The following is a 25240-nucleotide window of genomic DNA, read 5'->3' as shown; positions in this document are numbered from 1 at the left end:
CATCGCAGAGCAATGTGTTGTTATGTACCTTGCTCAAGGACACAAACACACTGCCTCAGCTGAGGCTCGAACCAGTGACTTCCAGGTTACTAGCCTGATGCCTTGCCCACTAGGCCACACGCCAACTCAGGGTACATTTAAGTAAAGCCTGGCTTGTTGACATGTATCCCGGGACACACGCTGGCTGTGACAGGTGTTCCTTCTCTCCGGCTGGTTTAGTGCATGCATTTTGGTCTTCCCCTCGGCTTGATGGCTATTGGGCACTGGTTTTTTTAATTATCAGTGAGTTTTTGGGGGTGACACTAAGACCTTGCCCGCTTATAGCTGTATTTGGTGTGGGGGGGATGATGCTTTGGGTTTAAATGCAAACCAGTCGGATATCGTTGTATTTACATTGCTTTTGGCCCATAGGAGAATCTCGCTGGTTTGGAAATCTGCCATTCCCCCATCTGCTGCTGCTTAGTTAGAGGACATAATGTTTTTTTCCAAAATTAGAAAAGATTAAATTCACTTTGAAGGGGTCTGTAAAAAAGTTCTATTCGAAATGGGGACCTTTCTTGTCATATTTTGGGAGTCCTAAAGAATTACCTACTAGTTGAGGGCATCTGATTGTACTTGGGAAGTTGCCTCTCTTTTAACATGCATATGGTTTATGGTGGCTGATGAATTGTAATATGAGTATATTCTGGATCATCTGACATGTTATGGATGTGTGTGGTACTTCATCTTGAAGTAGCGTGGGGGTATGGCTGTGAAATGTCCGTACTTGCATTTGTGAATTGTTGTATTGTAAATACATTAGATGCCATGGTATGTTTGGGGAGGGAGGGTGAGGGGAGGTTTGTTTAGGGGTAAGATGTAAAAGCAAAATGGAGGAAAACGTAATCCATTATGTATTCTGTGTTGCATCATTCCTTCAATTAAAAAAAAGAAAAAAATAGTTCCCTTGTACAAGATGCACACTTGACTTCACAATCTACCTGGTTATCATCTTGCACCTTGCTATTTACCTGCACTGCACTCTCTGCAGCTATGTTCTACATTTTTGTTTTACCTCCTTCTACATCAATGGATTGAATGATGATATGATCTGTATGAACAGTTTGCAAAAACTTGGTTATCACTGAATTATGGTACATGTGACAATAATAAACTAATTCCAATAAGTGTATAATCTAAAGAGTGTCCTATAGCAAACTATTGAGTCACCTCTCAGGCTTGAGACTTCTACCATGCAGAGTAGAAGGGCCAAGGCATACAGGAATAACACCAAGATCCTCTCTGCATCAATCATCATCACGAAGCCCAAGTCCTAGAATTAATTATCCAACAGTGCTTTGAGAATGCCCTCACTATAGGGACTACGTTGAATCAGAAACAGACAGACATACTTTATTGATCCCGAGGGAAACTGGGTTTCGTTACAGTTGCACCAACCAATAATAGAGTAGAAATATAGCAAAATAAAACCAGAAATAATTAAATAAGTAAATCATGCCAAGTGGAAATAAGCCCAGGACCAGCCTATTGGCTCAGGGTGTCTGACACTCCGAGGGAGGAGTTGTAAAGTTTGATGGCCACAGGCAGGAATGACTTCCTATGACGCTCAGTGTTACACCTCAGTGGAATGAGTCTCTGACTGAACGTACTCCTGTGCCTAACCAGTACATTATGGAGTGGATGGGAGATATTGTCCAAGATGGCATACAACTTGGACAGCATCCTCTTTTCAGACACCACCGTCAGAGAGTCCAGTTCCACCCCCACAACATCACTCATTCTCGGTAACATTTTAGATAGATAGACACTGCTTTGGCAATATAATGATTTTTTTAAAAAAAATACACACAAAGCATTGAGTTGCAAATACAATAGCCAGTTCTCATACAACAACCTGTGTTTTAATCTGCTCTGCTTCCTGAGTTGAGAATTCGGTGTGAAGATGGTGAGGGACATCCATCTCATCAATAATCTCTGATATCCGCGCTCTCAGAGAATCACATTCCTCCACTGCGATAAAACCTTCAATAGCAACAAAACCATCTTTCCTAAACTAGAGATGAAAGAAAGTAAAATTAGTTCAGAATTTGCTCATTAATCAGAGAAATAAGTGGTCATTTTGCCTTAGTGAAGACATTCCCAGAAGATCCAGGTCATGTTTTTAAATCTCAGTATTAAGATTTCAGTGTACAATTTTCCCCACATATTTGAAGCACCAGAAGTATATGTAGCTGTGTCATTTATCAATTGTATTTTGGACAATTCAAAGGAGTCAACATTTATATCTCAACCAATGCATACTATACAGTTCAAAAGCAAAATGCTATAGATACTGGAGAACTAAAATAACAAATACTCAATTTCTGCTCAGAGAAAAATCATCTTTTATCAGAACTACTTTCTGCTTCTTCCCGCTCGTTTTTTTTGCCTCCATTTAAAAAGGGAACTTTCTTTTCCTATTTCTAATAAAAGGGTGGTACCCCAAAGTGTTAATTCCATTTCTCCGCTTGACCCCACTGGGTATTTTCTACATTTTCTGTTTTATTTCAGATTATCTAGTTATTTATCTAAATTTGCAGAATCTCAGAATCAGGTTTATAATCACTAACATACGTTGCGGGATGGGTGAGTCCTGGGCTGGATGTCCTGTTCACTTAAGGAAGGTGAAGCGTCTGCCTTTGACTCTCCTTTCCGGGTGTAGTGATTGCCGCAAGAGGCCACTCACATATGACCCCTCCCACACTACTGTGCCCATAGCAACACCTTAACACGGCATCCCTGTCCTTACCGAGTTTGCCACTTCATGGCGCGACTGAGAGTTTAGTGGTATAACTGGGTGGGCGAGCTGGGCTTATCAGCCTGGGCGAAGGGCAACTGATCCCAAACCCAGGTAGACCACAAGACCAAAGAGCAGAATTAGGCCATTCAGCCCATCAAGTCAGCTCCGCTATCGCACCGCCGCAGCTCGCTGTACGTTGCGGGACGTCCCCCGGTCTGAAGAGTGGAATCTGTGAGTGCCTATCCTCACGCCAAACCTACACAGCGCAGTCGGTAAGAAAAGTCCACAGCGCTGGACTCTTCTTCCCTCCCGCTCCTCGCAAGCGAAGAACCAGAAATCATCATCTTGTGAAATGTGTTGACTTGCAGCAGCAATACAGAGCAAAACAAAATATTATAAATTACAATAAGAAACATATTAAAATTAAGAAGCGCAAAAGAGAGCTTTTTTTTGCGAAGACAAAGCCGGTTCTGTATTTAGCTGCTTTAAATGTAATCTATTGCGGTGAAACGGTTGGATTGATACTTTATTAATTGACGCTCTGTGATCTAGATATCACTTGCAAGAGCAACATTTCTTTCCATCCCTGGGTAGGCAAGAGTCAACAACATCGATGGGTCTGGAGTCCCATGAAGGCTAAACTGGAGCTTAGCCAACAATCCAGATTCACATCGAAGCATACAGTACTGAGAAATACTTTAAGTTAACAAACACAAGGATGTTCTGGGGCAGCTTGCACGTGTCACCGCGCACTGCAGCGCCATCATAACATGCCCAGAATGTCCAGCAGGGCAAAACAGTCACCTTTCCTACCCACACGGGCAGTCCTCCAATCCCAGGACAAGTCGCCTCTAGGAAAATCAACGAGTTTTTAATTACACCCAGTCCTCCGGCCACCCTTCTCTGCTGAAGCAGTGTCTCGCCCTTTCTGCCGATAAATACGACCAATGCATCAGTGCGGAATCAAGCGCGAAGCGCGGGGCTGTCACTCACCTCGGCAGCGAGTGCGTCTGTAAGCATGTTGTTTCTTCAAAGTGAAAACCTGCCTCTGTCTGTCCACACTCCCTGAGCAACACACACACACACAAAATGCTGGAGAAACTCAGCAGGTCAGGCGGCACCCACGCAAAAAAGATTAAATGGTCAATGTTGCGGGACGGGACCATCATCAGGATTGACAAGGAAAGCGGACGAAGTCAGAATAAGAAGGTGGGAGGGGAGGAAATGAAGTACATGGTGGCAGGTGATAGGTGAAACCGGGGCAGGGGGAGGGGTGAAGTAAAGAGCTGGGAAGTCAATTGGTGAACGAGATAACGAGCTGGAGAAGGTGGAACCATGCAAGAAAGGGAGGAGCTCCAGGGCTTGGTGACGGGCAGGTAAAAAATGAAGGTGTGAAGAGAAACATAAATGAGGCGGGGGAAGGGGTGAATAATTCGCGTAATCGATGTTCACGCCACCGGGCTGAAGGCACCCGTGACTGGGGTTGACGCTATACTGGACTTGAGGTGATGGTCTTGTGATGGTGGAGTGACTTCATTTTCCCGCCAGTAGAGATCCTGTGACAGGTTTTTTTTCAGGTTATAAAAGGAAGATCCCCACCCTGTGAGGAGGGGCAGTTCCTGGCTGGATTTGCCATGTTGACTTCATGCCACTGCGTGATTTAATGTGATGACTCAGTTTAGTTGAAAGATGAAGTTTCATCTAATGCCTGAAGTTTAAAAGGTCATTGCCAGCAGGTTCTTTACAATACTGCTAGTTTGAGAATCAGTGGAGAGTGAAGATCGGAGTTCGGGAGTTAAAGATCGAGGAGAATCTATTTTCGACGGTGAAACGGGTTCGACCTTTAATCCTTATTCGAAAGGAATTCGTGGGCTGTTCTTGTGTTAATCTCTGGGGGATAGCAGAAGATTGAGGACAGTGTGATAAAGGAAAGGTCAGTGCCTTTAAGCCGTTTCGTTTTGTTTCGTAAATTCTTCATGGGAAAAGTTCGACGTCTGGGATCGAAGCAAAACAACGTGAAAGAGAATTTAAATCGTCTTATAAAGTCTCTCCTTTTAAAAGGACTGTGAGCATTTCTGAACTTTTGGCAATACTGCTTTAAGGAACTGTTTTTGCAACATCGCTTTAAGAACTGTTTTTGCAACATCACTTTAAGAACTGTTTTTGCAACATCGCTTTAAAAACTGTTGAAGCTGCGGTGCAGCAGCTGTTTCCAGTTACGTTAGTGTTTGTTTACTTTTGGGGGGTTTGTTTTCAGTGTTTAATAAAAGTGTTATTTGTTATAAAATCCCTTGCCGAACTCATATTTATTGTTGCCTGAATACGTAACACTACTCAGAAAGAATATAAGGAGTCGCTCCTCCAACCTGAGTGTGGCTTTGTCGTGGACTGGTGTATCAGAATGGGAATGGGGATGACAATTGCAATGGGTGGCCACTGGGAAATCCCACTTTTTGAGATGGAGGCGTGGCCAAGTGGTTAAGTGATCTGAAGGCTGTTAGTTCAAGCCTCAACCGAGGCAACGTGCCTTAAGCAAGGCACTTAACCAGACACTGCTCCCGACACGTTTATAGCGGCAGTTGGTGCAGTATGGACAAGACAAGGCAAGATAGAGCAAAGGTGCTTGATGCGGCGGTCTCCCATGTATATCTCATAGATATACATGGGTCCTGGAAGGACTGTTTGGTGCCCTGAATGGCAGTGAGGGAGGATGCGTAAGGGCAGGTGTTGTACTTGTTCCACTTGCAAGGAGGGAGATGAGTGGGGAGGAATGAATGGACAAGGGATTCACATTTGGAGTGATCCTTGCGGAAAGTGTAAAGTGGGGAGGGGAGGGGGTGGAAAGGAAAGATGTGCTTGGTGGTGAGATCCCATTGGAGATGAGAGAAGTTATGGAGAATTGCATGCTGGAAGTGGAAGCTAATGGGGTTTTAGTACTCGGTCAGGTTTCCTTTATGGGCAGGATACTACACGCAAGTCCACCTCCTGAAGGCTGCTCGAATGTCTGGCTCAGAGACTGAAATCACAAGATCATCGGAGTTCACGAAGTGTGTCAAAGGTTCCAGGGATAAGCAGGAAAATAGGGTAGAGAGGGATAATATATTAGCCATAATTCAATGGTGGAGCAGACTTGATGGGTGAATGGCCTAATTCTGCTCCAGTATCTTATGAATCCCTCCAACAGTTTTTTTTACTCCAAATATCAGCTATCTGAAGTCTCTTGTGTCTTCTACCAATCAGCTATTTGTTATCTTGCATTGTCACACAGTGCCGCACATATTCAGGACGTTTGTATCTTCTCATTTAAACTTTCTCATGTTTCCAATTCATGGAATCTCCTGTTCTTTAAACTTCCTGCCCTTCATGGCCTTGGGCGTTCATGCTACTCAAATCTTTTGATTTCAGCAAAAGAGCATTGCCAATGAAAGGAAGTGATAGATTTTACTCAATAATTACTTTTTCTCAGCATATAAAGACAATAAACAGTAGACAATAGGTGCAGGAGTTGGCCATTCAGCCCTTCGAGCCTGCACTGCCGTTCAATGTGATCATGTCTGATCAACCACAATCAGTACCCCGTTCCTGCCTTCTCCCCATATCCCTTGACTCCGCTATCTTTAAGAGCTCTATCTATCTCTTTCTTGAAAGCATCCAGAGAATTGGCCTCCACTGCCTCCTGAGGCAGAGCATTCCATAGATCCACAACCCTCTGGGTGAAAAAGTTTTTCCTCAACTCCATTCTAAATTGCCTACCCCTTATTCTTAAACTGTGGCCTCTGATTCTGGACTCCCCCAACATTGGGAACATGTTTCCTGCCTCTAGCGTGTCCAATCCCTTAATAATCTTACATGTTTCAATCAGATCCCCTCTCATCCTTCTAAATTCCAGTGTACACAAGCTCAGTCGCTCCAATCTTTCAACATATGACAGCCCCACCATCCTGGGAACCAACCTCATGAACCTACGCTGCACTCCCTCAATAACAAGAACGTCCTTCCTCAAATTTGGAGACCAAAACTGAACACAATACTCCAGGTGTGGTCTCACCAGGGCCCTGTACAACTGCAGAAGAACCTCTTTGCTCCTATACTCAACTCCCCTTGTTATGAAGGCCAACATGCCATTAGCTTTCTTCACTGCCTGCTGTACCTGCATGCTTACTTTCAGTGACTGATGAACAATGACACCTAGATCTCGTTGTACTTCCCCTTTTCCTAACTTGACACCATTCAGATAGTAATCTTCCTTCCTGTTCTTGCCACCAAAGCGGATAACCTCACATTTATCCACATTAAACTGCATCTGCCATGCATCTGCCCACTCACCCAACCTGTCTGTCGCCCTGCATTCTCCTAACATCCTCCTACTTCACACTGCCACCCAGCTTTGTGTCATCTGCAAATTTGCTAATGTTACTTTTAATCTCTTCATCTAAATCATTAATGTATATTGTAAATAGCTGTGGCCGGTCCCAGCACCAAGTCTTGCGGTACCCTACTAGGCACTGCCTGCCATTCTGAAAAGGACCTGTTAATCCCTACACTTTGTTTCCTGTCTGCCAATCAATTTTCTATCCATGTTTGTACCCTACCCCCAATATCATGTGCTCTAATTTTGCTCATTAATCTCCTATGTGGGACCTTATCAAAGGCTTTCTGAAAGTCCAGGTACACTACATCCACTGACTCTCCCTTGTCCATTTTCATAGTTACATCCTCAAAAAATTCCAGAAGATTAGTAAAGCACGATTTCCCCTTCATAAATCCATGCTGACTCGGACCAATCCTGTTACTGCTATCCAAATGTGCCGCTATTTCATCTTTTATAATTGACTCTAGCATCTTCCCCACCACTGATAAAGGTAATGGAAATAAGTGAACATTGAAGAAAGAATGAGTATTCAGTAAGATTATTAGACAATGCTAATTAAAATAATGCCATTCAAGTATAACAGACGTCCAAATGTTGGACAGGGGGAGATTGAAAATCTGATTGAGTGGTGCCACAACAACCTCTCACTCAAAATCAGCAAAACCAGAGAGCTAATTATTGACTACAATAGGAAGAAATTGGGGATTAGAAGTGGAGAGAGTCAGTAACTTAAAATTCCTGGCCATTATCACATCAGAGGATCTGTCCTTGGACCGGCATAAAAATACCATTTCAAAGAAAGCACAGCAGTGCCTCTGCTTTTTCAGAAATTTGCTTTGATTTGGCATGTCATCTTAGCCACTTCATCAGAAGTGTAAAGTAGGTAGACCAAATATGAACCATATTTGATTGGGGAGCTTAAGATAAAGGAACCCTGAGGAGATAGTGATCACAATATGACAGAATTCACCCTGCAGTTTGAGAGTGAGAAGATAATGTTAGATGTATCAGTATTACAGTGGAGTAAAGGGAATTACAAAGACAAGAGAGAAGAACTGATTGGAAGAGGACTCTAGCAGAGTAGCTGGGAGGTGATAGGTGGAAAAGGTAAAGGAATGAAGAAGAAGAAGGAATATAATTAGAACAGTGCTTCCAGATGAGGTGACCCTTAATCTATGAGTTTTTCAGTGTTATCTATGTTATCCGGTGCGGCCTCCTCTGCATTGGTGAAACCCAACACTGATTGGGGGATTACTTTGTTGAATACCTTCACTGTCCACCACAGCAGGCAAGAGTCCCTGTTGACCCCCATTCCAATTTGACTATGATGAGGCCAAGCTCAATTGGAGAAGCAACAGTTCTTATTCTCACTGAGTAGCCTCCAATCTATGGCTTGAACATCAATTTCTCTGACTTACAGTAATCTCTCCCCTCTGTTTTTACCCCTTTCCCCTTTTCTGGTCCAGTTACCCTCTGTCCTGATGAAGGTAATATTGAGTAATCTCATGATTACTGCCTGTGCCATGTGACAGTGAGTACAGGAACAGTATGTCATACGGTGGGCGTTGGGAACGGACCCAAATGCAAGACACAGACATTGAAGTACCAGGGAGAGGACTAGGAGTATCAAGAAAGCAAGGGAAGTGGGGAAGAAATGATGCTGGACAAGACACAGGCCCTGGTCAAGACTAGGAGACAGGGCATGGGCTAGGACTAGAGTAGGAAAGTAGGACCTGGATGAGGAACTGGGAACGAGGAACTAGGAACCTGGACAAGGACTCTGACCAGAGACTGGACAGGGACCCAGAACCTAGGTCTTGACTCGAGCTCGGACTCCAGATCCAGGTGAGGACCGGACGTGGCAAGGCAGCAGGACTGGGTGTGGGGACAGGATGCAGAACTCCAGGGCTGGACGAGGACTTGAAGCTCAGACTTAGTCTTGATTGAGGGAGAGCAGAAACGAAGAGTCTAGGTCGAGGGAGAGCAAAGCAGAAGTGGGGAGAGGTGTAGCTGGACACGGACACTTGCCCTGGACGAGACCAGGACTCAGGGCCTAGGCTACGACTTAGACTTGGACATGGACTGGAGCCTCCTCGGAGCCTTGGACTGGAGCACAGGAACACAGAACACAGAGCCGAGAACCCTTCTTGGGAATAGGACATAGGGCCAGGACTCATACATGGACACTAAACACAGGAACACAAAGAGACAGTTCCAAGCTCAATGATAGATAGTTGGCGTCAAGGCTCCGGTCTCATTCTGGCAGCTGAACTTGATGGTGATACAGGTGAGTTCGCAGGCAAGGTTGCCGGCCGGGCTTTGGGCCAGGCTTCAGAGGGAAGGAAGGGGACAGTCCAGCCTCAGGGTAACGGCAAAGATGCCCTGACTTACCCCACAGAGGCAAGGACAGGAAGGGACAGATCCCACCATAGGGTAATGGCAAGAATGGCCTGACTTACCCCATGGAGGCAAGGACAGGATACCAACAAGACAAACCAGCCACCACACTTGAACACAGGGCCACTTATATTCCAGCCCCAATATGAGAATCAGGTGCCTGTGATTCAGCCCAATTGAAACAACAGACAGCCAGAAGACCCGGAGTCCGGAGTCCAAGGACCGGATCGTGAACCAGAAAGCGGACTTCGCGGAACGGACCATGACAGAGTGAGGTGGAGGATATAAACTTGGCTGAGGGATTGGAGCAGGTGGCAGGGATTCAGATTCCTGGACCATTGGGACCTCTTCTGGGGCAGGTGTGACCTGTACAAAAAGGACAGGTAGCACCTGAATCTGAGCGGGACCAATATCCTGGCAGGGAGGTTTGCTAAGGCTATCGAGGAGAGTTTAAACTAGAATTGCTGGAGGGTGGGAACCAAACTGAAGAGACGGAGGAAGGGGTGGTTGGCTCACAAATAGGAAAAGCTTGTTGACAGTGCGAGAGGGAGGATAGGCAGGTGATAGAGAAGGGACCGATGGTTTGAGATGTGTCAATTTTAATGCGAGAAGTATTATGAATAATGTGGATGAGCTTAGAGGGTGAATCAGTACTTGGAGCTATGACGTTGAGGCCATTACAGAGACTTGGATGGCTCAGGGGCAGAAGTGGTTACTTAGAGTGCCAGGCTTTAGATGTTTCAGAAAGGACAGGGAGGGAGGCAAAAGAGGTGGAGGCATGGCACTGCTGATCAGAGGTAGTGTCATGGCTGCAGAAAAGGAGGACATCATGGAAGGATTGTCTCTGTGGGTGGAAGTTAGGAACAGGAACTCTAGTGGATGTTTTTTATAGACCACCCAATAGTAACAATAACATTGAGGAGCAGATAGGGAGACAGATTCTGGAAAGGTGTAATAATAACAGGGTTGTCGAGGTGGGAGATTTTAATTTCCCAGTTATTGATTGGCATCTCCCTAGAGTGAGGGGTTTAGATAGGGTGGAATTTGTTAGGAGTGTCCAGGAAGGTTTCCTGAAACAATATGTAGATAAGCCTACAAGAGGAGAGGCTGTACTTGATCTTGTATTGGGAAATGAACCTGGTCAGGTGTCAGGTCTCTCAGTGGGAGAGCATTTTGGAGATAGTAATCACAATTCTATCTCCTTTACTGTAGCATTGGAGGGGGATAAGAACAGATAAGTTAGGAAAGCGCTTAATTGGAGTAAGGGGATATATGAAGCTATCAGGCAGGAACTTGGAATTATAAATTGAGAACAGATGTTCTCAGGGGAATATACAGCAGAAAAGTGGCAAATGTTCAGAGGATATTTGCATGGTGTTCTGCATAGGTACATTCCAATGAGACAGGGAAAGGATGGTAGGATACAGGAACCATGGTGTACAAAGGCTGTTGAAAATCTAGTAAAGAAGAAAAGAAAAGCTTACAAAAGGTTCAAAAAACTAGGTAATGGTAATGATAGAGATCTAGAAGATTAAAAGGCTAGCAGGAAGGAGTTTAAGAATGAAATTACGAGAGCCTGAAGGGGCCATGAGAAGGCTTTAGCAAACAGGATTAAGAAAAAACTCCAAGGCATTCTACAAGAATGTGAAGAGCAAGAGGATAAGACATGAGAGAATAGGACCAATCAAGAATGACAGTGGGAAGTGTTTATGGAACCAGAAGAGATAGCAGAGGTACTTAATGAATACTTTGCTTCAGTATTCACTATGGAAAGGATCTTGGTGATTGCAGGGATGACTTACAGAGGACTGAAAAGCTTAAGCATATAGATATTAAGAAAGAGGATGTGCTGGAGCTTTTAGAAAGCATCAAGTTGGATAAGTCACCGGGACTGGATGAGATTTTCTACAGGCTATTGTTGGAGGTGAGGGAGGAGATTGCTGAGCCTCTAGCAATGATCTTCGCATCATCAATGGAGATGGGAGAGATTCCGGTGGATTAGAGGGTTGCAGATGTTGTTCCCTTATTCAAGAAAGGGAGTAAAGATAACCCAGAAAATTATAGACAGAGTCTTACTTCAGTAGTTGGTAAGTTGATGGAAAAGATCCTGAGATGCAGGATTTATGAACATTTGGAGAGGCATAATATGATTAGGAATAGTCACCATGACTTAAGGCATGTTGTGCCTTAAGAGCCTGATTGAATTTTCTGAGAATGTGACTAAACACATTGATGAAGGTAGAGCAGTAGATGTAGTGTATATGGATTTCAGCAAAGCATTTGATAAGGTACACCATGCAAGGCTTATTGAGAAAGTAAGGAGGCATGGGATCCAAGGGTACATTGCTTTGTGGATCCAGAACTGGCTTGCCCACAGAAGGCAAAGATCGGTTGTAGACAGGTCATGTTCTGCATGGAGACCGGTGACCAGTGGCGTGGCTCAAGGATTTGTTCTGAGACCGCTACTCTTCGTGATTTCTATAAATGATCTGGATGAGGAAGTGGAGGGATGGGTTAGTAAATTTGCTGATGACACAAAAATTGGGGGTGTTGTGGATAGTGTGGAGGGCTGTCAGAGGTTACAGTGGGACATTGATAGGATGCAAAACTGGGCTGAGAAGTGGCAGATGAAGTTCATCCCAGATAGTGCGAGGTGGTTCATTTTGGTAGGTCAAATATGATGGTAGAATATAGGATTAATGGTAAGACTCTTGGCAGTGTGGAGGATCAGAGGGATCTTGGGGTCTGAGTCCATAGGACACTCAAAGCTGCTGCTCAGGTTGACTCTGTGGTTAAGAAGGCATCTAGTGGGTTGGCCTTCATCAATTGTGGGATTGAGTTTAAGAGCCAAGCGGTAATGTTGCAGCTATATAGGACCCTGGTCAGACCCCACTTGGAGTACTGTGCTCAGTTCAGGAGCACCTCACTACAGGATTGATGTAGAAACTATAGAAAGGGTGCAGAGGAGATTTACAAGGATATTGCCTGGATTGGGGAGCATGCCTTATGAGAATAGGTTGAGTAAATTCGACCTTTTCTCCTTGGAGCGGCAGAGGATGAGAAGTGACCTGATAGAGTTGTATAAGATTATGAGAGGCATTCATCGTGTGGATAGTCAGAGACTTTTTCCCAGGGCTGAAATGGCTAACTCAAGAGGGCAAAGTTTTAAGGTGCTTGGAAGTAGGTACAGAGAAGATGTCAGGGGTAAGTTTTTTATGTAGAGAGTGGTGAGTGCGTGGAATGGACTGCTGGTGATGGTAGTGGAGGCAGAAACAATGGGGTAATGAATAGGTACATGAAGCTTAGAACAATAGAGAGCTATGTGTAACCCAAGGTAATTTCTAAAGTAAGTACATGTTCGGCACAGCATTGTGGGCTGAAGGGCCTGCATTGTGCTGTAGGTTTTCTATGCTTCTAAGGTTCTCAGCCTGAAATGTTGACTGTTTATCCCCCTGCATATTTGCTGCCTGACTTGCTGAGTCACTCCAGAGTTTTGTGTGTAGTGATTACCCTCTCATCCTTCCATTTTCCCCTGCCCTCCTGGCTTGTCCATCACTGCTATTTGGTTCTCCACCTCCTTCCTTTTATTCCATGGTCCATTGTCCTCACCTATTAGATTTCTTCTTCTTTAGTTCTTTATCTCATCAATCTGTCATCTCCCAGCTTTTTACATTATTCCTGTTGCCCCCTCTTCCCTCTCACCTACCACCTGCCTTCTTCTTATTCTGGCTTCTGTCTCTTCCTACTCAGTTCTGATAAGGTAAGGGCATCACAGGTTATGTGGAAAAGGCAGGAGAATGTGTTTGAGAGGTATAATGAATCAGTCTTGATGGGAGTGGCAGAGCAGACTTTACCTTAAGCTCCTTAATCAAATCTGGCTCAATACTTAATCCAGAATTGCCTTTTCCCTATTGGGCTCAACCACAAGCTGCTCTAAAAAGTCATCTTGTAGACATTCTACAAGCTCTCTCTCGTGGGATCCAGCACCAACCTTATTTTTCCAAACTACCTACATATTGAAATCGCCCATGTCGTACCTTTGCCTTTTTTGCATACCTTTTCTATCTCCCATTGTAATTTGTACCTCACATCTTGGCTACTATTTGGAGGCCTGTATATAACTCCCACCAGAGTTTCTTTACCTTTGCGGTTTCTTAACTCTATCCACAAGGATTCTACATCTTCTTATTCTACGTCACCTCTTGCCAAGGATTTGATTTCATTTTTTACCAACAGAGCCACCCCAACTCTTCTGCCTATCTGCCTCTCTTTTCTATACCATACATATCCCTGTATATTAAGCTCCCAACTATGATCTTCTTTCAGCCGTGACTCAGTGATGCCCACAATGTCATGCCTGCCAATTTCTAACTGTGCTACAAAATCGTATACCTTATTTCATATACCGCATGCATTCAAATACAACATGTTCAGTCCTATATTCATCACCCTTTTCAATTTTTCCCCCATGCGACTGGAAGTTAAATTCTTATCCCTTTCTAAACTTTCGTCTTTTTATTTATTCTGGAGTCTTTCGTAATCTCTCCTGCACTCTCTTCTCTTTTATTTTATTTTCTCTTTTCAAAACTGTTGAACCTACTATTTAATTTAAAGACACGCTTCACCCCATCACTGTATTTTGCCCTATCAACTGCCTATCTTTCCCTCAGGTTTGCTTCGTCGTTTAATATGATCTTGGCTGAACAATTCTTGCCAACTTTTCCCTTTACCACTTCATTCCCTTGTAGTTTAACTGTCTATTTGTCTCTACTTCAACAACTCTGTCTCCACAGCTCTCCGGGGTAGAGAGTTCCAAAGGTTCCACACACTCTGGTGGAAGAACCTCCTCCTTACTTCCATCTTAAGTGAGTGATTCTTTGTTCTGATACTATACCAATTGGTTCTAGATTTCATCGCCAATACGTTACGCAGTTCCTTTCGTGTTGTAAATTCCAAGTAATTTTATAATCAGAATCAGAGTCAGGTTTAATGTGTCATGAAATTTGATACTAGGGTCTACAGGGATTAATAATGGTTTGTCACCATCTTTTCAAGCCACTTATGGATCAGCAAGGAATTTGGCTTCTCAGAATTGATTACTATCAGCAACAATTTTTAATGACATTTTAATAATATTAGACAATATTTGAGTTTAGGCCATTGTTTATTCAAAATATGATTGCCTTTAACTGTAAAGTGATAGACGAAAGTAGTTAAGATCAATTACTTTTCTCTTACATCAGGCATCTCTTGTGTGGTAGAAACATTTTTGAAATTAAAGTATTGATGTCTAATTGTTCTCATGTTAACTTCCATCCATCTTCTCTCTTATTTCTAAAGGAAGTGACTCAAAAACATACTGTTCTACAATGAGTCCACTAACTTTCAACAAGAGGCACTGTCCTATTTCCGGTGGGAGTTTTTCCATGTGATTTCCCTGGAGTTCCAACTGAGATAGTTGAGTGAGTCTTGAAATCTTACCACTGAGGAATGAAATTAAGTTATAACTTAGCTTCAGAGTCATGAGTTTGACGCATTTGAAGAGCTGATCTGGAAGGACTTCAATTCTATTGTGACACAGATCTAAAAAGTACAGATGTTTGAGATTCCCAATATCAGGTGGAATTACAGAAATGTTGTTGTTTTGTAGCTCAAGATAATACAGTTTCTCAATACTGAAAAGGGCTTTTGGCAAAACTTCAATCTGGTTGTTGGACATGTATAGGTACTCAAGCTTTTTGATTAAATTAATTGCAGGTGGAATGACTTTGATCATATTGAACCAGAACTTCAAACACTTTAAACTCTCCAGATATTGCAGATGGGTAACATCTTCAATTTTGGTAAGGTTGTTACCTTTAAGGTCCAAGACTTGAAGTTTGGATAAAGTATAAATGGCTGTTGGGATTTTGTCCAGTTCACAGTTGTGCAGTTCAATTTGGGTCAGATTGACCATTTTCTTTAAGATACTGAGGCTCAGGAGCTTGGTCTTATCATTGTGAATGCAAAGCTTGATCAAGTGGAATGCAACATCAATGATGGTGGAGGGTAGCTTGGAGAGACTTGTCTTTAGGTAAAGAACTTTTAAGGAGCGGAGTCCTTTCATTGATTCCAGTTCTACAGCTTTCTTTTCAATAGCTAGCTTTCCAGTAAGGTACAATTCTCTGAGCTGAATCAGTTTGTAGATCCAGTCAGGTATTTCATCACGATTTACATATTTAACTCCCACTTTTTTGAGTTGGTTTCTCAACCACATCAAAGCTAATGGTGTAACTTCAGTTACACAATGTGACAGCCAGATTTCTTCCAGCTGGGTGAGTTGAGTAATTTTGTTGGAAATTTTAACATTACTACAGAGTTCCAGCTTTAAGACCTGTATCTCAGTAACATCATAGACAGCCTCGGGAATCCCAGAGAGCATGAAAAGGTACAACTCAAACTGATCTTTCTTAGTTTTAGTTAAATGTTTTTTCACTTTCTCCACTGTCCAATCGTTATTCAAACTTAACAATTTTAGCTTTTGCTCACTTACTTCTGAAAGGAAAACTGCGAGACGATTGCAAAACAATGTATCATACTGATCAATTAAATGCATCAAGAAGGCAAAGTCATTTGTTACATCAGGGATATCACTGAATTGATTTTCTCGTTTCTCAAATGAATATTGCTTTAGCGGTTTTCTGAAAACCCATATTAATGTGTGGATGCAGAGTATCCAATAGATAACTATTAAACCTAGGTATAGCAAGGCCATTTTCCGAATGAAACGAGCGGTAGGATAAGTGCATCTGAAAGTCTTGTAAAAAACCAATGATAATGCATTAGGCTCACACTTATTGTAAAATTCAATAACGTAAATATATGCTGGAAAGTAACCAATGATAATTAAGCAATATATAGTTTTGACCAAAGTTTGTCCAGCATATAATTTATAGATTGTATCTTTTTCTTCAACATGAAGTCTAAATTTCCTGACTTTCTCAAACAAAGCTTTAGCTTGCTCTGCATCCTTCTTGTCCAGGGATGAATCAGTTTCCATTGTGCTCGACTGAATGCCGGTGGAAGCTTTATTGGCTGATGGATCGGCTTTAAGGGCTATCTCTTCAGCATCACTTTCAGGGTCTTTCTGTGGTTCTGACTCCAAGGCCTTCTCCACTTCACTAGCATCAACAATGATTGCTGTAGATAGGGCTTTGGATGTCCATGGTGATTGCAGACATTTCTGAAGAATGTCAAGGAATTGTTGCACTTTGGAGCTTGTTTTGGGATATGTAAAACAGAAATTACTACAGATAATCAGACCAACTGTATGGAATAAAATTATGTAAGAGAAGAATCTGGTAAACCAAGGAATTTGATTGTGACACACTTGATTTATATAGAAATATTGCCAGATGTATAAATGAGTAATCCTTCCTTGACTGATTTCAGGAGTCAGGGTTGGGCTCGTAACTGCCTGTGGATTAGCACTGATGTGAGATATTTCTGAAGTATTTGGCTGGCTTGATTTTAGCTCATCTGCCTTTCCATCAACTTCATTGATGTACGGCAAGCATAAAGTATTGTCCATGTAAAGCTGTATGCTGCAGCCAAAGATGGACAACAGTAACATAATGATGGCAAGATAATCCATACAAGTATCCCACCAAGGTTTGAAGACCCGGATGGCTGGTGGCTTGTTTTCCAAAGTTGAAACATCAGAGACCGAAAACATTTCTGAAAGAAACGCAAAACTTTGATAGTATTTGAACCAAAACATTTTGCGATACTAGCTCCTTCTGTTATGCAATTTTGATTAAGATTCTTCCCCCAATAACATATCTAACTGGGGACTCCACTAATTGCTGCACTGTGATTGAGATATTTGATGAAGTACAAGGATCGTTTAAAAAACAACAAAACTAAGAAAGTTATACAGGATTTACCTATGCAAAACCTTAATATGATCTGATCTAAAATACTGTACAAAAGTTACTCTCCTAAACCCCTCCATAATTTCTACCTATATTGCAAGAGATATCAAGGCCCTGAAGCCTTGTATTACAACTACATGAATGAAAGCCAGCTTTAGCTGTAAAATCTAGGGATTTGTTCAGAGACCAAAGTTACATTGATATTAGAAACACCATATTCTTTAAAAAATAAGGAAATAGGTTCTAATATTTCCAAATATAATCTAAAGTCAGGAACAGGAAGAGGCTGTACTGCATCCTGAGCTATACAGAGAAAATGCTGGAGGAATTCCACAGGTCAGGCAACATCCATGGAGAGGAATGAACAGTCAACGTTTCAGGCTGAGTTCTTGACTATGTATTCCTGTCCATAGACGCTGCCTGACCTGCTGAATTCCTCCAGCATTTTGCATGTGTTGCTCTGGATTTCCAGCATCTGCAGAATCCATTGTGTTTATGATACTGTTTCTTGAGGCTGTTCCATTTCATAAGATCTTGAATGAATTTACCCTGCAACTCGACACCTTGATTACACTATGGTCTAGAAATTAGCCTTTCTCAGCTATGAATATGCTTAAGAATAACTTCTACAGCTCTCTGGGGTAGAGAATTCAAAACATTCTGAAACACAGAGGGGAAAAATCCTCCTCAGCTTAGACTTACGTGGTCATAACAATATCCTGAAACTAAGCCTCCTTGTTTTAGAATATTGTTACAGCATCTAACTTGTCAGATTTCCTCAGAATGAAATAATCTCTTACTCTTCTAAATTCTAGAGGAAATTAGCTTATTTTGTTCGCTTTTATCACCCACAATTAGAAATCAATTAGATTAATAATTAATACATTGCCTAATATGCAGGTACTATAGATCCTTTATTAAACAGGCGTGACTTCTTCAAATAATTAACATTCTTAATTCTTTACTCAGTATCTGTATCAATTTTGCTACTACCATTTGGCAGGAGGTACAGAAGCATTAAGTCCCACACCAGCAGATTCAGGGACGGTTATTACCCTATAACCATCAGGCTCTTGAACTGGCATGAATAACTTCACTCACCTTAACTCTTAACTGATTCCCCAACCTACAGACTCACTTTCAAGTTCTGTAAAAGTCATGTTCTGAGTATTATTTATTTATTTTTATTTCCACGTTCAAAGTGAATTCATTATCAAAGTGCAGATATGTCATTGTTATGGGTTGGAGATATGTCTCTACCAAAGGAGGTGTAACTCACTCCTTCCCACCGCTTGCCTGCATGTCACCCTCGGGTAAGGTGTAGCTCCTGCTTAGCCTCCCCTCCCTCCACCCCAATCAGAGTCACATGAAGTCATAGGAGCAGGTGGTGGATGGTCATATGAGCAGCTGATGCACATCACAGGTCCTGGTTATGTGTCCACTGACACCAGGCAGACAAACTCTGAAGAGTATTGATAATAGCTGTGGTCACCCATCTTGTAAAGACATTGCCCAGAACGTGGCAATGGCAAGCCACTTTTGTAGAAAATTTTTTGCCAAGAACAATTATGGTCATAGACCATGATCACCCACGTCATTTGACATGGCATGTAATGATGATGATGATGATGACAACATATATGTCACCATATAAAACCCAAAGATTCATTTTCTTGCAGGCATACTCAATAAATCCATAATAGAATAACAACCATTACAGAATCAATGAAAGACTGCACCAGCTTGGGAATTTAACCAGTGCGCAAAAGACAAAAAACTGTAAAAATACAAAAAAATAGAGAAATAATAATAATAATAATAATAAATAAGCAATAAATATCAAGAACATGAGATGTAGAGTGCTTGAAAATGAATCCATAGGTTGTGGGAGCATTTCAGTAATGGGGCAAGTGAAGTTGAGTGAAGTTATCCCCTTCGGGTCAAGAGCCTGATGGTTGAGAAGTAATAACTGTTCCTGAACCTGGTGGTGTGAGTCCTGAGATTCCTGTACCTTCTTCCTGATGGTAGCAGTGAGAAGAGAGCATGTCCTGGTTGTTGAGGGTTCCTAATGATGGATGCTACTTTCCTGCAACAATAGTCCATGTAAATGTACTCTGTGATGGAGAGGGTTTTACCCGTGATGGACTGGGCTGTATCCACTACTTTTTTTAGGATTTTCTATTCAAGGGCATTGGTGTTTCCGTACCAGGCTGCGATGCAGACAGTCAATATACTCTCCACCACACATCTACAAAAGTTTGTCAAAGTTTTGGATGTCATGCCAAATCTATTTTGCAAATTATTTGTGCAATTTGTTTTCTTTTGCACATTAGTCGTTTGTTAGTCTTTATTTATGTATGTTTTTATTAAATTTTTCTGTAAATGCCTGCAAGAAAATGAAACTCAAGGTAGTACATGATAACATATACATTCTTTGATAATAGATTTACTTTGGCTTTGACTGTGACTTTGAATTTATGTTTATTGTACACCCTGATCCCTCCGATCTTCAAAATTTATTCCATTTCTCCATTCTTCCTGTGAAACAGATTCCTTTACACTTCCACACAGTATACCCTATCTGCAACTTTTTTCCACACACACTTAACTTAATTAACTTATACTGTGATCACATTTTAAATCTTTTTCATAACTTACTTTTCCATTTAGCTTTAAATGATCTAGGAATTTTGATTCTTACAATTGGTTCCTTCTTCTAAATCATTACTATACCTGCATCTAAATGATGGAGGCTCCAACTTTGTGGCTATCCCTCGAGGCCGAGGATGATGTTCTTCGTTCTGTTGATCTATTTATGGGCTCTCAAGTGGCCTATGAGTCCAATCTTGGCTTTGAAAGTTCTTCCGCATTCAGGACAGGTAGTTCCCGATGGCAGATCGGGCTTTGGCTGTTGCTGCCAACAGTGGCCCCAACAGTGAACTTCCAGATACCCACTATTTAAAGTAGTGAAAACTGAAAACATTTTATCTCTAGTCATAGCTTTATTTCTGTAAACCAACCCACAATACAAACTAAAGTAACCCCTTTCAATGGGTTTGAGGGTAATCATGTAATATTATATCAACTATCTTTTGAGAATCCAAATGCCTCACATCCCCATCAACCTGCAGATTTGATCTAGAGGATAAGTGTAACTAAAAGCCATGAGATATGAAACACGTCCATCATGTTAGGGGCATAAAGTATTTAATTCAACGAATCATCGATCCCTGGGATGGAGAATTGAGAGATATGAAAAGCATGAATTTAGTGCATGCCTTCAGAGAGCTAGTGGAAATCTACAGCTGAGCCCAAAGGCTCCTGCACCTCCTTTGCAATGGTGATAGTGAGAAGAGAGTATGGCCTGAATATTGGGGGTCCTCGATGATGGACGCTGGTTTCTTGTTGTCGCGGTCCATGTAGATGTGCTCAATTGCTGAGGAGCCTATGCTGTGATGGACTGGGTTGTATCCAGTCCAGGATATGGCAAATGCTGGTGTGTAGGCTTAACCTTTGGAGCCTGATACACTGTTCAATGTGGCTGATCTTCAGTCAATCCATATTTTTGTTAAGTGCCTTAATACAAGATTCAAAATTCAAGTTTGTCACATGTACATCAAAACAAACAGTGAAATGAGTCGTTTGCATTGACAACCAGCAAGCTCAAGGGTGTGCTTGGGAACCCCACAATTGTCACCACACATTCTGGCATCAGTACCTTTGCTTAACAAAAGTCACTTTTATATATAAAATAACAATTGAACCAGTATCAATTGAAATTAAAATAAATACTTACTCAAGGCAAATTTTCAGTTAGAACTTAATTTGAAAAGATGTTTTTCTCTCGGAAACATCTGAATTTTTCTTTTACAATTTTTAAAGATAAAATTTAGAGTCAAATTAGGAACTCACGTTCAAATGGTTAATAACACTCTGATGACACTTGCCTGAGCAATACTGATTAAGTTCCAACGAATAATTGTGTTTAGAACTTTCCTATTGATGATGTTTGCTAATTGTCTTCAATATTCCTCACTTCATAGAGTTGTACCGTATGGAAGCAGGTCCTTCAGTTCAATTTATCCATGATGATTTTGTTTCTTTAGCGAGTTAGTCCAATTGGATTGCATTTAGCCCTTAGCTTCTTCTATCCATGTACTCATCCACATGTCTTCTCAATGTTGCTAATATACCTGATTGAACCACAATTTCTGGCAGTTCATTCCAAATATACTCTACCTATTGTGTGAAGTAGCTGTGGCTGTTGCTCTCTATCCTCCTGATCCTTCAGCCTCCTGAAGGATTTTCACATATCAGCCTCAGAGACTGAAATCACAGGGTCATTGGGGGCTGTGGGAGTTTGTGATGGTTCCTCCATGTTTTGATGGTCAAAACAAACGCAGAAGGCATTGAGCTCCTCTGGAAGCAAAGCCCTGTCATCATCTATTCTATGTCACTTGATTTTACTTTATATGAGGGATAGCATTCATAACGGTTGCAGATCCTTCGTTGATTCAGGTTTAATCTGCAATTGCCACTTTGCCTGTGAGATGGCTTTCCGGAGACCACAGCTGGACCTCGTGTAACTTTCTTGTTCATCAGATTGAATGGCTCTGATCTGGCCCTCAGTAGATTGTGGATTTCATGGTTTATCCAGGGTTTCCGGTTGTGGGAGACTTTAAATGATCTTGTGTGGACAATAATGTCTGTGACAACCATGGTGTATTGATTCAGATTCAATGATGAGTCCTTGAACGTGGTCCAGTCCACCGACTCAAAGCAATCCCTTAGTCTCTCCTCTTCCTCCCATAAGACATGGGAGCAGGATTAGGCCATTCAGCCCATCGAATCTGCTCCACCATTCCAACATGGCTGATCCACTCAACCCCATACACCTGACTTCTGACCATACTCGGACTGATCAGGAAACTATCAACTCCAGCAATCACCAAACTCTGTCCTTTCTTGTGGCCACAGTACTTATACACTGGTCCATGGCCACTCCCAGGGCACTCAGCAGTGGTAATGTCAGTGAGTATAAATAGTGAGTGGCTAGATTTTCTTTTGTTGGAGGGATTCATGTGCAGCAAGTGTTGCTGACCATTTATCAGCCCTGCCTGAACATTGTTTTGGTCTTATTGCATGCAAATGTAGACAGAGGAATTGAAAACAGAAAGCAATCACCAGTGAACATGCCTACTTTGATCTTATGACAGGATAGTCATTGGTTGTGCACTGTCCTGAGGAACTCCGACTGTGGTGTCTTGTGGCTGAGTTGATTGATCTCTGACCCTTCCAACCTTGTCTCAGGTATGACTCCAGCTACTGGAGTGTTTTCCCTCTGCTTATTGAATTCGGTTTTACTGGGGCACCTTGATGCCGTATTTGAACTTGGGTGGCAAAGCTCACCTCAGCTCTGGAAATTAACTCTCTGCATCTGTGTTTGGGCCAAAACTATGATGTGGTCTGGAGCTGAATGTCTTTGGTAAGCAATCTGTTTGTGAGTCGGTGCAATTTGATAGCAGTGGCAATGACCCCTTCCACCACTTTACTGATGATTTGGAATCACTGATCATTAGCAAATTTTGAATGTGCTACTTTTTGTAAAGAGAATTTGCTTGGGCAGCTTTACATTGTTGGGCAGACACCAGTACAGTATTGTAACAGCATGGGAGCAGCTTGGCTAGAGGTGCAGTTCATTTTGGTGTGTAGGTCTTCAGCACTTAAGTTAACACATTATCTAGTCCCATAACCAGGAGGGTTGAGTTATAAGGAGAAACTGGATAGGCTGGAATTATTTTCCTTAGAATGAAGATTGCAAATGGGTGACTGTATAGAGGTTTGCCTTTACTGAGATGAGAAAATCTGCAGATGCTGGAAACCCAAGCAACACACCATGGAAGAAAGGGAAGGGGGAGGGGAACCAGAGGGAGGTGATGGACAGGTAAGGAAATGAGGTGAGAGAGGGAAACGGGAACAAGAATGGTGAGGTGGGGGGCTAATTACCAGAGATCGAGAAATTGATATTCATGCCATCAGCTTGGAGGCTATATAAAGTGTTGCTTCTCCAATCTGAGTGTGGCCTCATCACGGCGTTAGACAAGGCCATGGACTGACATGTCAGAATGGGAATGGGAAGTAGAATTGAAGAGTCTGGCCACCGGGAGATCCTGCTTTTTATGGAGGAAGGAATGTAGTTGCTTGGTGAAGTGGTCTCCCAATCTCCAGGACATGGAAGAAAGTGAAGGCGTTTACTGGTTAGCTGCCAATGAGCATTGTTGTTCTATGAGGTCAGAGTTGGTTCCACATTAAATGTTAATGATCTTGATGATGAAATTGCTGGCTTTGAGGCCAGGTTTGTTGATGATACAAAGATGGGGGAGGGTAGGCAGTACTGAGGAAGCAGAGACCCTGCAGAAGGACTTGGACAGATTAAGAGATTGCGTAAAGAAGTGGCAGCTGGGATACTGTATAGGGGATTGTATGGTCATGCACTTTTGTAGAAGAAATAAAGGTATAGATTATTTTCTAAATGAGGAACAAATTTGGAAATCAGATGTGCAAAGCACATGGGAGTCCCTAAAGGTGAACTTGTTGGGTGAGTGAGCAGTACAGAAGGCAGATGCAATGTTAGCATTCATTTCAAGAGGTCTAGCATATAAAATCAGGGATGTAATGCTGAGACTTTACAAGATCTTGGTCAGATTACATTTGGAGTATTGGGAATAGTTTTGGGCCTCATATCTAAGAAAGGGTGCACTGGCATTGAAGGGATGATCTTGTTGAAACCTACCAAATATTGAAATATTATTGATTAACCTACTCACCTGAAACACAAGAGAATCTACAGATGCTGGGAATCCAAGCAACACACAGAAAATGCGGGAGAACTCAGCAGGCCAGGCAGCATCTATGGAAAAGAGCACAGTCGACGTTTCAGGCTGAGAACCTTCAGCAGGAACCTACTAACCCAGGCATGGGCAAACTACGGCCTGCGGGCCATATGCGGCCCGTTAAGCTTTTTAATCCGGCCCGCAGAACTTGATGAAATTATATTCATAAACCTTGTTAACGTTTTTTCCCCGCAATTCTGGCGTTTTCCCAATAGATGACGGACTCTATATACATTTGTGGCGACCCATTTCCTGGCACATCCGAACCGGCTCACAATTAGCCAGCGTTCCGGCTAAGGGAGATAGCCTGCGGGGGTTTGCGAGCACAGAGCTTTGGAGCCTCTGCGCCACGGGGGGCAGTTTGACGGAGGCTTAAAAGTGATGCTGGGGATTTCGAATAAAGTTTTTTTCTTCGACTGCAGTTACCGACTCCACGTCGTAATTTTAGCGCTGCATGTAGCACACCGCTGCACATTGACCTTTGTTGAGGTGCAGCGTATTACTTCACGTTTGCGCTTTACTCTTTGTTCGGCTCGACCTATTTGTGTGAACAGGCGTTCAGCGTCATGAACATCAACAAAGCCAGCCACAGATCCAAGTTAACTGACCAACACCTCAGATCCATCCTGAGAATCGCCACAACAAAACTAAATCCAGACTTTGATGTGCTGGCTAAAAAGGGAGACCAACAACACTGTTCCCACTGAAATTAAAAATAAGTTTCTTCGTTGTGTTATGTAAAGAATGCATTTGAAATTATTTTTTTCAATAAGCCTTACATGTTACATGTCATTTCTGTTAAGTGATGGACATGAGTAGTGCGCAGGTGCACGTACGTTCTCAAAATAAAAAATGCGCTCCAGATCAAATAACGCACTCCGCATAC

The 25240-nt window shown here is 42.3% G+C and overlaps 2 protein-coding genes across 9 annotated transcripts in view; both read right to left on the bottom strand.

Annotated features, from left to right (window-relative positions):
• phyhd1 (phytanoyl-CoA dioxygenase domain containing 1) overlaps nt 1–3977 on the bottom strand; it is a 54444-nt gene extending 50467 nt beyond the window's left edge. For 2 of the 6 annotated variants that reach the window (XM_059993763.1, XM_059993766.1), the window contains exons 1-2: nt 3773–3974; nt 1895–2053 (exon numbers count right to left, since the gene is read on the bottom strand). In XM_059993763.1, the coding sequence (XP_059849746.1) occupies nt 1895–2053; nt 3773–3799 (186 nt within the window). In that variant the 5' untranslated portion in view covers nt 3800–3974. Of the gene's footprint in view, nt 1–1891; nt 2054–2613; nt 2728–3772 lie in introns of those variants that run through there. The other 4 variants (XM_059993764.1, XM_059993765.1, XM_059993762.1 and 1 more) reach the window with 4 other exon arrangements.
• Nucleotides 3978–14680: 10703 nt separating this feature from the next.
• LOC132407369 (volume-regulated anion channel subunit LRRC8D-like) overlaps nt 14681–25240 on the bottom strand; it is a 30634-nt gene continuing 20074 nt past the window's right edge. For 2 of the 3 annotated variants that reach the window (XM_059993749.1, XM_059993750.1), the window contains 2 exons: nt 24289–24371; nt 14681–17264 (listed from right to left, as the gene is read on the bottom strand). In XM_059993749.1, coding sequence (XP_059849732.1) covers nt 14854–17262 — 2409 coding nt within the window. In that variant the 5' untranslated portion in view covers nt 17263–17264; nt 24289–24371 and the 3' untranslated portion in view covers nt 14681–14853. Of the gene's footprint in view, nt 17265–20194; nt 20416–24288; nt 24372–25240 lie in introns of all 3 variants that reach the window. The other variant, XM_059993748.1, reaches the window with a different exon arrangement.

This window comes from Hypanus sabinus, chromosome 18 (genome assembly GCF_030144855.1).
Source record: "Hypanus sabinus isolate sHypSab1 chromosome 18, sHypSab1.hap1, whole genome shotgun sequence".
Lineage (NCBI taxonomy): Eukaryota > Metazoa > Chordata > Chondrichthyes > Myliobatiformes > Dasyatidae > Hypanus > Hypanus sabinus.
This window is presented reverse-complemented; position numbering and strand designations above follow the sequence as displayed.